Raw genomic sequence first — 14,486 nt, 5'->3', positions numbered from 1 at the left:
TGGTAGATAACAAAACTTTTTTTCCCATATGAAACAGAAATGAAAGAAGCATAGTGTTCTTGAAATACAATGAGAATTTATTCAAACGGTGCAAAAAAATTAATAATTATAATAATAATAATAACCTAACATAAAATCTGATGTTCTCTCTATCCAGATTGCACTGTCACACAGCCTTAGGAGACTCTCCTCTCAAAAAAAAAAGAACCAAAACATTAAAACGATAAAAAATAAAAACAGATCAAAAATACCAGGACAGCTGAAATCAAGTTAAAATAATGCACAAATTTGGTAAAATGGATTGCCATTTACATGCAACAGTTCCAGTCCCATGCAACTCGAAGTATTCCATGTTAATGTCACTCACGATGAATATTCTGTTCCCACAGAAATGACAGTGTTGTACAATATATAAAAATATATTGGGTCGGTTGTGTTGCAAAACAAATTCTGAGCCATTTCTCCTCTGGTTTGGGGGAAATGAGCTGGGTCAACAAGGACGTCACTGTCATGTTTTTAGCATAGCATGGATTGGTGTGTGTAGGAAAAAAGTAAACAAAATGTACAAATCAAAAAAGCAACAAACAAATAAAAGCCAGACTGCTAGACAATTAGCCATGTGAGAAAGAACATCCTAAATCATCTCAACTAAACATTCCACAAGGAAACCTATTAAAAAAATCTCACTATAAATATATATTTTCAAATGGTATCTTGTTAGGTCAGCATTGAGGAAATTAGTTTGCAATGAGAGAGCCTCGAGTATCGAGAGGCCCGTCCGGGAATCGCCTTCAACAGCCAAAATGTCAACAACAATTCTACCCCAAACCCAGGCTCTGACAAGCTTATCGTCCAACAATATACATTCTTACCATTTTAAAAACACTGTAAAACTTTGGGCTTACAAAAATAACGTGGAACATATTTATACAACCTCTCACTGTTTTCATCTTAAATACAAAAAAGTTTGTAGCCTGTAAAGTCTGATGTTTTACTTTTTTCTGAGGCATCCGCTTCATTGCAAAAAAAAAAAAAAAGAAAAAAAAAACAAAATTAATAAAAATTAAATAAAATTAAATAAGAAATGGTTTTGTAAGCTAATTATTACTTTGGAGGGAGGGAAAGAGAGTATGCACACATACATATTTTTAAAACAGGCTTCACCTTCCCACAGTAAGGGTACGTTTGATGGATCTCATCTGAATCAAAATGCTCGTGCATGACCACATGTCAACACACATAGACACAGCAAATGTTTTCTTGGGAAATAGCAAGATTTAAGTGTTTTATTGTCATTAAAACTTTAGTGTCACTTTAAATGCACAGCAAAAAGCCCCCTCCCCCCCAAAAAGCATCTGCAATGTTTGGAAAATACTGTAATACAGTGTTACATAGTGTTAAATTAGCACTACTGAAAATTATTCCCTCAACATTTTGGTTATTTTCATCTATAGTTTGGATGTAGGGCACAAGGGCAAGTTCCAAAGACTGAGCAAAAAAGAAAAACAAATCAAGGGTGCCCTCAACTGGGCAAGGCAGTGAATTGCATACTAAATTGTGCTTTTCTAAAAGACTTAATGCCAAAAAACAGATGAAATCGACAAGAGTAGAGCAACTACCGTCACACTACCTGAAAAGAAATTCCTTGCCATGGCTTATTATAAGGGAAATAATAACAAACTTAAGCATTAAAGTAGTCATTTCGACATTTTTACAACTAAAACAGCTTAAAATTTGAAATTATAACAAGGTAAACTCAAACAGAACATCAGCTGGTATCAACTAGTTGATACAGTATGCCTAACTGAAAAAATAATGGTATTATTTCAATAGCTTCCACACAAATTCAAATAATATTAATAGGTAAAATTTGTGGGCAACTGCAGCCAATGAAGGAAGCAGTACAAAGTTGGTGTTCATCTTCTGCAATGGACACACAGGACTGTGATGCTGAAAAAGGCAACTAGGAAACTGAGTGAGATGGTGACACTGGCACCAAAATGCTGTAGCTCTACAGTAACTGAATCCTTTAGAGAAAACCCTCTGGCCTGTGCCCCTGGTTTCCCATGAACAGAGGTGGCAGTGTCTGCAGAGATGAACAAAGGACAACAGTCAGGCCACTTCAAAAACAGCAAAACGTTTCGTATCTACGGACATCAGGAAAGTGCTTGAATTTGTGCAAAAAGAGATTACGTTTTGGCGGGACGAATGCCAGAAATTAAGAAACCGCCTTCAGTAGAACTTTAAAATTTGCAGTGGACGACCACACCAATAAGCATTAAAATGTCCTATTATTCAGAACACCTAATGTGATTAATGTCTTAGTTCATGTTTTGTGTGATCATGAGATAATATGAAACATGTTTTGCTTTTCTAAACCATCAGACCACTGAGGGTTTGTTGTTTCAAAACAGTGATTTTCAGAACCACAACTTGTCCCCAGAATTTGTCAGTGCAATGCGACTGTCATTTTCGAGTATCAGCATCCATTAAAAGCGGATGTGCCACTTTGTATCATGCAAACAGATATTGGAGAAAACTGTCACAACTGAAGATATCCCCACGGCTTTAGGACGACTTCTCATCACTTGTGTGATGACAAATCTGTTAATTTGTTCTACAGAACAATGAACTTTTTCAGCTTCAAAAATGCGCTATGCAGCGTTTTAACAACACTGTTTACACGGTAAATCACTCATGTGACAGGCGTCTCCAAAATCTGCTGCGCTGGATGTGACATTTCGACTTTGTAGTGTGTAGTATTGCATGTCTGGGTTGGCCACAATAATCAAAGGCCTCAACACCATCTATTGTTGAAAGAGGAAGACCAAACTAAGAAAAAGAAACATTCCAACAAACATATGAAATACTCTGGATCCGGCTCTGGGAACAGTATCTTAACATAGTCAGATGTTGTCGTCTTTGTTCTGCAGTGCCGATAATGTGACCAATTGCTCTTAATCTTCAAAGGGTTGACATCCTCAAAATCCAGTTTATAGATGTTATGAATTTGACAAAAATGAAGAATTTGTTTGGCCAGAAAGATAGAGAGACAGTGCAGAGCAGTAGTGTTAAATGCATGTACATTTACGTGTTTGCATTCTGGAACATTAGCACCACAGCAGCCCACAGAACGCTTAATCATTAGCATTGCACGGTAGTTGCAATTTGCATTATGCAAATGGAGACCAACAAAAAAGCCATTCGACAAGGATTAATTCTGCTGTTTCCCGAGGTACATATGACGCAAGCATCTAGTAACAGTAGTGTAAAATCTGTGTAACACTGAAATCACCCTAACAGGATGTGACTTCAAAATGCTCAAACATCCCTTAATTGACCAATCCAAACATTATCACAATCTACAAATGGAGTGGAAACACTCATGCCTTTTGTTTGTGCTTGCATCACTGTGCATGTAGAAGTGTGAGTCTGACTTAGTGTTTATGCGTGCATGTATTGTATTGTGTATTGATGAGTGTTACGTATGGCGCCTGCCATATACATTCTCTCCACTAGGAGGAGACGATAGCAAGACGTTAAACTTGGATAAAGGAGGAGAGCCTGCAACTCACACACACACACAAACACACACAAACACACACACTCATACACAACGCCTGCATAAGAGCCACAGCAAAATGTAACAGAAGTGCAGTTAGTTCATCCTATGGTCTAACACGTGACCCCAGCAGTCAGAAACCACCCTGTTTATTCTGTAGTCGTGTTGACTCTGTCACTTTCTGACATGGTTCAACAGGAAGTGACACAGCTAAAAAAAAAAGGGAGGGAGCTGGCTTCCTTTCTCTTGTCCATTCAGAGGCTGATCAGCCCCAACCAATATTTTGTTTAACTGAAAAGGCCACTCATCGAATTCGAACCATAGCAAGGTCCACTCAGAACCTGTGGATGGCTGGTTCTGTCTCCCTCTTCTTCAGCTCTTCCCGGTAGCAGTAGGAGCAGTAGTTGCCCGTCTCGGGGTGTCCGTAGTAGGTGCAGTTGGGTGTCCGACAGCGACTGGACTGCAGGCTGGCCAAGCCACCGGCACTGCCCAGCGAGTAGTGTCTGACTGGTGGCTGTCCGCTCCGAGAGTCTAGGTTGGAGCGCATGTCCCGGAAGCCGTTGGTGTAGTTCCCACCAGCAGGTTCAGACCCCGGATAGTCCGGAGGGTCAAACTCTGGCGGGTATGAGGGCGCGAGGCGAGAGGGACTCAGGGAAGAGGGGCCTTGTGAGTTATTGTACTGGGGGTGGGAGGGACCCTGCGTTGTGGGGCAGTGTCGGGGAAGGGTGGCGTACGAGGGAAGGCCAGGGTAGGAGGTTACAGGGGAGCCACCAGCTAGCTGGCGCCGATTATCAATGTAGCCGTGCATATGAAGGTGCTGGGTGAGAGGTGCTGCAGCAGGAGGCTGATCGATGAAGGAGGGCCGGGGGATGGGCACTACCCCAGAGTACATAGAGGGGCTCAAAGGAGAGGGCTTGAGCTGGTTGAAGGAAGGTGACGAGTTTTCTGACAGCTCTTCTTTGGCCTCATAAGGCCGGTAACTCAGCTCCGTACCACCAACCACCTCCTTCTTAGCTGGCTGGATGCCATTAGTGACGCCCTTCCTTTCTGCGTCACGACGCTGTTGTTCTTGCTCAGCTCGAAAGCGCTCCTCTGCATCGGCCAAGTAGCGCTGGATCATCTCCTCCTGGAAGGGCTGCCGGTTGCTGGTAGTGAGAAGGCTGGCAAAGATAAATTTCCTCTCACCTTGCATGGCGGCTCGCAGGATGCCCAGGCTAACCTTGACATCTGCACTGTACTTGTAGGTCTCGCTCTCAGTGCTGCTCCCACCACTGCTGCTCATACTGCTTCCTATTCCGTTGAGACGCTCGCTACCTGAGGAGGGGGAGCCTTTCCCAGAATCCTCTGAGGCGTGGGCTGAAGGCGAGCTATCCTTGCTGCCCTTCCTCCCCCTAAATGAGCCCTTTTTCTTCTCCCCACCCTCCTGCTTGGCACCTCCAGCTCCAGCGTTCTTCCCTGTCATCAGTCCACCCACGTTTTTCTTCAGCTTGCTACCCAGGCTCTTGCCAAAACTGCCAAGCTTGTTGGCCACAGAGTCTGCCCTCTTCTTGTCTTTATCCTTGTCCTTCTCCTTCTTGGTTTTTTCCTTCCCCGCTGTTCCTGTCCCTGCCCCTGCTGAAGCACTGCTAGAGGAACTAGATGAGGAAGAGGAGCTGTTCTTGGCCAATGACCCCCCTCCATTGACCGTGGATCCTGTGGTTGTGTCGCCATTGCCATTGGAGCTGCTGCTCACTGACTCCTTGTCCGACTCTCCTGAGTCAGGAGGCGTTCGGGCATCCTCTCCTGCTGACGCTGTGGGAGACTCGGGCTGGGCCAGAGGGGCTTGCTGCAAGGAAACAAAAGCAGAAACAAGCTAGAGAAATACTGCAGAACTGCTGCTCAAATTATTATGGAAAATTTAAAAAATATATATAATATTGATAAGAAATTAAGTTTAGCTTTGGGATCCTGAAATCCTCAAAAAATGAAAGACAAACTCCTTACAGTACAGGCTCATGCCCCTCAGGTATGGGGGAAAAAACATGAAGATATGGAGGATGTGGAAAGAGTGATTCATAGAGCTTTTTTTGCAGACCAGTGCAGAAAAACACAAGTAACTCAGTTTCCAAAAGCCTTTTCATATCTACAAACAGGTGGAAGAAGATGTAAAATAAAGAGTACTGCATTTGGAAATGACATGACCTACATAGTGACGCAGTATTGTGATCTCAAACAAGGAGGAGGTCCAGAGTGGCCCAACTTTCAACAATAATGACCATCACACAGCAGCGGTAGCATTGCTTAACAGAATTGCTTCCACTGTTGTTAAGCAATGCTTATTTTGTAAGCACTGCTTTACAGAGTGATCCCCTTAAATCATATTTTATTACAGGGATTCCTGTACTGCCACCACTCTGCTTGACCATGAGGCTGCTATAAACTGGTCCTTCCAAGCTCCCTGGTGTTAGCATGTAGCACACAAGAGGACCTTTGTCACAGGGTTTCTGTGGTGTGACTTTATGACATGAATGGCCCAGTATAGTTTGTTTCCACATTCGGTTTGTACTGCAGTCAGAGGACAGCAGAAAAAACAGAAAACAGAGAAAAAAAATCTTGCCCTTGTTTATAATGAGTGTGGGAAGTTAATACTAACCACAGGCAGCTGTAACATCTACATCTACCAGCTATTTTGGCATCTTATCACATTACAGTCTTTGGAATACTTAACTAGCACTCATGGTTAGTTAGAAAATAATTCCCTATTCTTTTTATCACTCATATCTTGAGCAATTTGGGCCAAGACAGGATGTCCAATAAAATGCATGATGAATCCTGTTGTCAGAGCTGGTTTTATAAACCTCCCTGCTGTAGATGAGCAAACATCACTGGGGGTGAATTTGTGGATTTGGACCTTTACCTCACAGGGCAGGGGAAGCCAGGTGACCGTCATGTAGCTGTGTAACATCTGGAGCTTGGCCTCCAAAGAAAGAGCCACACTGGAAGGAAAAGAGAAAGAATGACACGTTAAACTCCTCCGTCATTACTGATTCTCTTCTGTGATAGAAACCAGACCAGCAGTTGTCTTTTTTTCTAATTTATATATTTAATTTTTCATTATTATGTGGCACAAAAACTAAAACTGTCAGTACCAGTGTGTAATAGGCAATGTGTGCAGCAAAACATGCAGATCTTTTCAATGATGTTTATTTAAAAGCACTGTTGCTGTTACCTTGTTGACTTGTAAATGTTATACCGTGCCCTGAATGGTACAGTGAATGGCAGATGCTCTAAAAGCCTCTTGCTGTTATGCATCCTTGTTCTGCGATAGCCTTTTAACTCAATGACCTTTTCAAAACAATGTTAACAACCACTCATGCAATATCATCTGTGTCCACCATTTCATCTAAATAAGACATCCACTGTGTCATCAGCTGACGTAAATAAGGTGGAGGATTATTTTTACCGAGCTGCTATTTTGGCACTCCTTCCCTTGCTCCATTCAAAGAAGGTATTTAGAGCTAATCTTTTTGTCACTGGCAGTGAATGTCACTAATCTGGAGTCAGGGGTCAGTCCCTGCACACTGACACTCCGCTGTCTATCCTTTGTGACCCTGTGTCAGCACATCAGACAAATCAGTTTGTAAAAAGCACCTTGACAAAAATAACTGCATGTAAATGCATGAGATTCTTTTTTTAAAAGACCATACCTCGCCAGCATCACGTTGTCTGTGTCATCCTTGCCCCACTCCCAGTCTTTTCCAGGATCCACAGCAAAGTGAAGAGGCAGCATTTTGTGCTCGGAGTCCGTGAGAGGGATCACAACTGCGGGTAGAGATGGGGTAAAAAGGTATGGGGAGAAAAAAAGATAAATCCTTTTAATCCAGCACTGTGGCTTGCCTAAAGACAGAAGCGCAATTATTATTTATTTCACTTTCTAGTTTAACATTTAGGCTGCTGTGTCCGGGCAGTGTCTTGAATTTCAAGACCGGACTTGTAACTTATGCACAAACTGTGTGTATGAAGAAACAGCATTAAAACCAAAATAGTAATTTGGAGTGTACATTATTAATACATTATTAAAGAAGTACTTTTATAGTGCAATTCAATCTCATTTAACACAGTTATTGATAAAAATGCCCATTTAAACTTTTGTCAAAATATCATTCAACTTTAACACTAGCAGGTGGTCATTTGTTGGCTTGCTTACTTGGTGGTCAGCTACAGAGATTACTGGATATACTCAAAAGCCCAATGGCCATTAGTCACCATTCCCAAATAAAACTCTAAGGTCAATTAAAAAAAAAAAAAACGGCTGACACATAAAAAAAAGACACCAAGCAGCAAAGTGAGAAAGTGGCTCGGAGAGCTTATGAGAAAACTCTGGCTCTACACCTTGTAAATTATTTAAGAATTTTTATTTTTCAGCAAATCTAAGAAAAAATGTACGTAAAAATGCTACAGAAATCAAAGTTGCTAGGATTCTGCCAGGAAGGAAAGGAAAAATGATAAAATGACATGGTAATAAAGATGAATGATGCTTAACATTACCTTGCTCTTTGGAGCTGTCCTTCTGTTCCATAGAGACCAGAGCAGAAAAGTGTGCTTGGTCATATGCCAGGACCAGGGGTGAGCGATGGCACTTGGCAGCTGGCACTTCCAGCGGTAGGTATATGCCTCCGAATGGGATTGGAGCAAAAGCTAGGGAAGAGGTACAAGAACATTAAGCATCTGAAAAGCACGACCTTAGCACTGTTTCCAGGCTGATAAAGCACAGTGGGATGATTTAAGAAAAAAAATGTGCTTTCACCTTTAACATCAAAACAACATTTCACTTGTTGGGTGTTTATTCATATATACCTTTAATTTTCAGCAAATTATGGGCATTGCTTTAATTCCTAAATAAGAGTGTGTCACCTCTGATCTAAGTAAATCATAGCTGAAGAGTGTCAACGGTGCAAAGCAAATGACACTTAATTTAAAATGTGTTTTTACTTCATTGTGACTGTAATTTCCTGCCAAATGTATAGAATAAATTCTGTAAACAACAAACCTAATCCATCTGACATACCAAGAAGGTGCGTTATATGACGAGATTATGATAAGTACGATGAAATACAGTACAATGTGCATTAGCAATGTGAGGCTACAGGCATATTTACCCTCCCCTCCGGAGTCCCTCAGCATGGTGTCAGCCACCACCACTATGGGCCTTCTGAGGACATGAGCCAGGACAAAGACGTGAAACTCCTCTAAACTCTCATAAACTGGTTCATCTGAGGACTCCGCCCTGAAAACAACAGCAACAGCACAGCTTTTGGTTAACAGAGACACAATTGTTTTTACTGTTGCAAAACCAGAGATAATCAAAGCTTCAAGTAGACTGTAAATTTTATCCCTTTTAATTGATTCCTTACATCTAACAGTAAAAATGTAGATTGTGGACGTTATGGTGGGCCACAAAAACAAAATTCATTTTCATACAAGGGTAAGAATCCAGAACCTGACCAGACCTGGATTTAAAGTGGTTTCACAAATTAAAAAAAACATTTAAAAAGATACAATAAATAGCAGATGGACTAAAATGAGGGCCAGTCACTCAGTTCTGATTGTGAGCGCAGTTGTTTGTTCATGAATAAAAACATGAGTGTGACTAAGTATGTGGTGGGTTAACAGTCCCTGCATTGTCTGTGCCAGACCTTACCCGTTGGTGCCGTTGGTGCTGTAGTGTATTCTCGGCTCACTGGAGGCTAGCTTCAATAGTTCATTCCACTCTTTCTGCCACTCCTCCTCAGTGTACACCAGACCGGACTGAGGAGAAGGGAAGGACACACACACACACATTTGCCATTTAGAGAGGGAGTGTCAAATGTCACAAAAGCATGAAGGGAAGTTATGGCTTCTTACCACAAGGTTACAAACTGAGGAAAGAGATTTAACTAGAGCTTTTACAATCCCCTGTGCTGTTCACACAGAAGCAACAGAACCCTAATCAATATCGGGTTTTTAACCTCCATATATGGGCAGAAGAAAACTGCTCATTAAATGTTTTTTTTTTTCTCCTCAAAATCAATGTCCCTATTCACCCACAGCGCATTCACACAAGAAAGCTTCCCAGTGCAGCCACAGTCCTCTAACACTGCCCACTGAGCAGCTCCACTAGAACAATTTTGGTTTAAGTGATTTGCTTAAGGACACCTCAGAGGTAGCTGTTGAAGAATGGGTGAACATGAGGCAGTCATTCGTGTGGCTTCTCCTCTGTGGGTGTCTGCACGCTGTGTGTAACCACTTAAGAAAACATACTTAGTGTGCTTTTAACGCTTGCTCTCATGAGGAGAAAAGCCATTGTGTTCTGTTAAAAAAAAAGGTCCTACAGATCATCTTTTTGCCTTGGCAGAAAGTAAAGTACAGTGCATACAAAACTGTCTCCTCCTAGGTTTTTTATTAAAGACGGTCAATAGTAGGTGGAGATATCAGTGCTTACAGATAACATAGTTAAACAGTAGGGTATTGATAAAACTATCTATCTCCCAATTATCTAAGGACTGTTTGTATTTGATATGGTAATCAGCATGTTGTCAAGCCTGTACAAAGTGTAAAAAAAGTGAATACTATCTGTTAAAGGTGACGAACACCCAACGAAAAATAAGAAAATAAGACTGACAGTGAACTAATGTTCTCAGATGAAGCGATTGTTGACCGAAAAAGTTTAACTATGCCAAATATATGGAAGTCGTTTTAAATTAAATACTGTTGAGCCTGCAGGGTAAACTTTTAAAATGTTTGCTGATACAGCAGTTGTATTACCTAACTGTTCGGCCATAATGTCAACTTTTATAATGCCTGTAATGTTTCAGTTTTTTAGAGGTAGAGGTGTTGAAGAGGTGTTAATTCAAATAAATGCTTCAGAGTTGAGGTCATAGTTGTGTAGTGTGGTGTAGTGGTGGCATTAGAATGGACTGCTTTATATTCAGAGGTGTTTCTACTTTGGCTTCTACATGTACATAAACACGAAAAAACACTTCACAATATAACGTGGTCCACTGTAACACCACCTTTAACTAAAACTTCAGTAATAAATGTATAATTATAAGTTATTATATTAGTTATTATATTATATATTAATATCAACAAAAACTGAACATTACATCTGCAGGCTGCTGTGCACTGTCTGACATAGGGAACATGCAAAGGCCTAAACTTGTTCATTCTCCCTGTGTATTTTTTCCATGTGGTCAAAGGCATCAAACCTGCAGCACTCTGACCCAAAGCACACAAGATTCTCTAGACTTTAGACTAGCACTGCCCTCATACAGTCATCACTGAGTTATAAAGATGACCTAGAGAAATTTGCAGCCTATATAACAGACCTCTTTGTTCTGCTGGGTCTGCTGCCACCTCCACCTGCGCTTCAGCGCCTCTCTCTCCAACCCATGATCCATCAGCGCATACAGGGACTTGCGCAGCATCAAGTCCCGGTCATGAAAGCCCCACATACCTGCATGAGGAAACAAAATTAGGATATTTAATAAACATCAAACTCATGAGTACAACTGCACTTGAAAATGATAAAGAGCAGCAGGTGATTTGTATTTTTGTGGTTCTGAAATGTTTAAAAGGCAGTAATGCTCTTGTGCTTGTCTCTTGAAAGAACAGAATAAATAAATAAACAGTGAAGCAGTAAACAAAAAGCTTATTTAAATATGCTTTAAAGAGAACAGGTTACACTGATCAATATTACTTTCACATCTACCATCCAGGAGATGCACTACAAGGTCTGGGACAATGGCCGCACATTAGTTAAAGCATTGTTAATTTCCTAGACTAGGGCTCCTAAGTGGGCCACAAAGGCTAAGTGAATGTGCACTGCAACATTGTAAAACGCAATCAGTGCTTAAGCTAACAATGAAGCTCTCTTAATGAATGCTAATAGAGTGCGAACCTGCATGATATTGGGGTCCTGTCTGAAAGGCCTGCGATACTCACCAAGCGAGGCTGCGTGTAACAGGCAATTTCCATCTCCGCTTGTTGCCAGAGGCAGCAGACTCTGACAGTTTGGAACTACCTTTGTCCACCAATTTAGTCGTCCTGCAGGGAAACAGGAAAAATTGAACTCCCCTGCTTACATTACAAATATGGCATGGTATTCAACTGAAATGATTCCTGTAATACTCAGTCACTCAGTGGCTTAGCTCTATTCAAGTGTCCCAGTAAGTCATGACATGGTGAGAGTGACAGTGAAACTGAAGCAGCTAAATGGAATTTAGCTGTGAATCATTTTACTAGCTACCTGTTCTTTTCCTACAACAATATGACTGATGTTAAATTCTTCTTCTTAAATTTAAAATGTATGATAAGAAGTCTGTGGGGTGTCACAATGCCCACAGTTCATGTGTTGTGGAAATATACCATGCTGGCACTGGTATGTAGTTTTTTCTCACCAGCATGCTCCAAGGCCACCATCATCGACTGCTCAATGAGATCCCTCTCGATGAAACCACGGAAGTCGTCCTGGTACACGGTGAGGTCTGGTAGTTGGAAAGTGCACAGTGGCGTGTCCAGAAGTGGCTCACTGCTGGTACCACCAGTGCTCGAGACGTGAGAGCGGGCCAAGGACACAATGGTTGAGCTGGCGTGGGAAATACCCCTGGACAGGCGCTTCTCTGTGGCTGTTCAAAGACAATGACGGTGGATGAGGAGAAAAGGCAAGGCAAGAAAAACAGCCACTTTACAGTGGTTAGTTGTCAATGGCTGCAAGTGGCACATGTTGCAAACCAACATTAAATATTACTTTCTTTGTAGACAGAGCAGATCTGAATGAGTAAACTGCTGTTGTTATCACTGGATGGTTTCACATCAGTGTGTATCCTCATTTAACATCACTCGCTGAGCCTAACACCTTAACTTGGTGTATGTCCTCAAGGCACACTGTGTTATATAACATAAAAACATCTCACTTGCCGGCTGCCTCACCTTGCACCACCTCATCTTGTCGGTGGAGTATAGGCCGTCCTACTCTGGCCATCTCCTTTTCGGGAGGCAGATACGTCCTCTCCTCTGTGAATGAATACGTCAGGTTCCCAGCATGCACCTGTCGAAGCTGCTCAAAGTCACTGAGGGCAGCAGTGAAATCCCAGTTCTTGCCTAAATGGAGAGAGAGGGATAGGAACATCTGTCTGTGCTAACAGATCCAGTATGACAACCTGAACCTTGTTTCCATGATGAGCAAATGACACATCCTTAATGAGTTTAAATATTTACCACCAAGTTGATGCAACTATGGGCTGTCTTATCTTATGTAAAAGCCGCTGCCAGATTCCTTTGCTTGGGTAAATATCAGAATTTCAAGCACATTTCGGCTCGCTGGCTTACTGCTGTTCACTGCATTACATTTCTAACCCATATTCTTATCTGCAACTTGTGTTGCTGCTAGGCAACAGGAGCCCTGTTGACTCCAGCTATACCTTCCTTCTGTTAGTGTACGATGGCCTAATTAACAGTAACAAGCCAGAAGCACTGACTAAGACAGCGGTCAATTTGGCTGCTTGTCATATCATCACCAACTGTCAGCCCCCCCCCCTCCCCTTTTTTTCCTTAGCTTATCCTTATATACCCTAGATATCCATTAATATACTGCCACAAGAACAGCACTGACCAAGACAATTATGAAAACATTTACGTTTCCAGTTCTCCAGAGGCTTAACAAAACACTCACCCTCCAGCAGATCTCTGGCCAATCCCGGTTCAGCTCCAGTGGAACGGACAAAGTCGGACAGGACTGCGTCCATATCCACGGTCATGTGATCATGAATTCACAAGTTGGCGGGTTGCTTCCAGGCAGAAAAAACAAAAAACAAAAAAACAAACACGGTACCCGCACTCCCGACAGGGCAGTAAGGGAAGGGAAGGGGTGGGGGGGGGAGCAATCGTCTGCCTCGAGCTTCTCTACCAGCCACACCTGAAAACAGAGCACAGACAGAAAAAGATTAAACCAACAGGTATAAACTCATCAGAAGTTACACATTCCACACAAAGATTAGCGAAAGCTTACCAGGGATGAAAGGAGAGTTAGAGCTTGAATGTTTACAACACTGAATGAGAAGCACACTGATATAATGACCCTGCTTAACCCCTTTTCAAATGCAAGCCCGTTGTGGCCTAGTTCCCTTTGAACTTGACACCTTTGCAGTCACTTGTCCCACCCATGACAACAGCTGTGGCACACAAAGCGTTTCACAAAAGCTCAAATTTGCACTGAAACCTAATAAATGTCAAATGACACCATGTCATGAGAGCAACTTCACTGTGTGGTTTCAGTCTTCATCTTGTTTCTGTGAAAACTTTTTAATTAGCTGTTCTGGATTCAGGAAAGCTGTCAGAGTTCATCACTTAAGTCATGACTCATTATTTCAAAATCTGGACTTGAGACCAGTGAATGCTTCAGTCCCGCCTTCAGATATGACCTGCTGGACATGTAAACAGACAACAATTTTCCTGACAGAGCAACAGATCATGAAGGGTCTGAGCAGAAACCTTATAACATTTAAATCTTGTATAAGAAAAAGCAAGTCATTTGTGTGAAGTGTTCAGCAAACAGACATGGTAAACTGTGCTTTTGCTCCAGATCAATTAGAGATAATCATATCAGCATGCTGATATTACATGCCAATATTTGCCTGCTTTGGTGCAGATAAAATTGGGTTTTTTGTCCATATTATTACCTAAATAAGAGTATAGAAAATGGGCTAAGTAAATGAGCCTCAATATCATATATATATATATATATATATATATATATATATATATATATATTTTTTTTTTTTTTTTTTTTAAAGTCAGATTTGGTTCATGGTGTGATGCGAGAAAGCCGTATGCCTATCAAGAGGCCCCACTGAAATCAATTAGGCGATTTTACTCTTCAAATTTCAATGGCAGATCCAAATGACCT

At 41.6% G+C, this 14,486-nt stretch overlaps 1 protein-coding gene across 1 annotated transcript in view; it reads right to left on the bottom strand.

Moving 5' to 3' along the window:
* Positions 1–85: 85 nt before the first annotated feature.
* The window catches only part of otud7b (OTU deubiquitinase 7B), a 30,321-nt gene continuing 15,920 nt past the window's right edge, over positions 86–14,486 (bottom strand). The window contains exons 2-12 of the mRNA XM_041044621.1: positions 13,254–13,496; positions 12,512–12,682; positions 11,980–12,207; positions 11,525–11,626; positions 10,909–11,036; positions 9,243–9,349; positions 8,701–8,828; positions 8,090–8,239; positions 7,249–7,363; positions 6,459–6,537; positions 86–5,387 (exon numbers count right to left, since the gene is read on the bottom strand). Coding sequence (XP_040900555.1) covers positions 3,897–5,387; positions 6,459–6,537; positions 7,249–7,363; positions 8,090–8,239; positions 8,701–8,828; positions 9,243–9,349; positions 10,909–11,036; positions 11,525–11,626; positions 11,980–12,207; positions 12,512–12,682; positions 13,254–13,338 — 2,784 coding nt within the window. The 5' untranslated portion in view covers positions 13,339–13,496 and the 3' untranslated portion in view covers positions 86–3,896. The remainder of the gene's footprint in view (positions 5,388–6,458; positions 6,538–7,248; positions 7,364–8,089; positions 8,240–8,700; positions 8,829–9,242; positions 9,350–10,908; positions 11,037–11,524; positions 11,627–11,979; positions 12,208–12,511; positions 12,683–13,253; positions 13,497–14,486) is intronic.

Source organism: Toxotes jaculatrix, chromosome 8, assembly GCF_017976425.1.
Source record: "Toxotes jaculatrix isolate fToxJac2 chromosome 8, fToxJac2.pri, whole genome shotgun sequence".
Lineage (NCBI taxonomy): Eukaryota > Metazoa > Chordata > Actinopteri > Toxotidae > Toxotes > Toxotes jaculatrix.
Note: the sequence above shows the minus strand (reverse complement) of the source record. Positions and strands in the feature narration are given on the sequence as shown.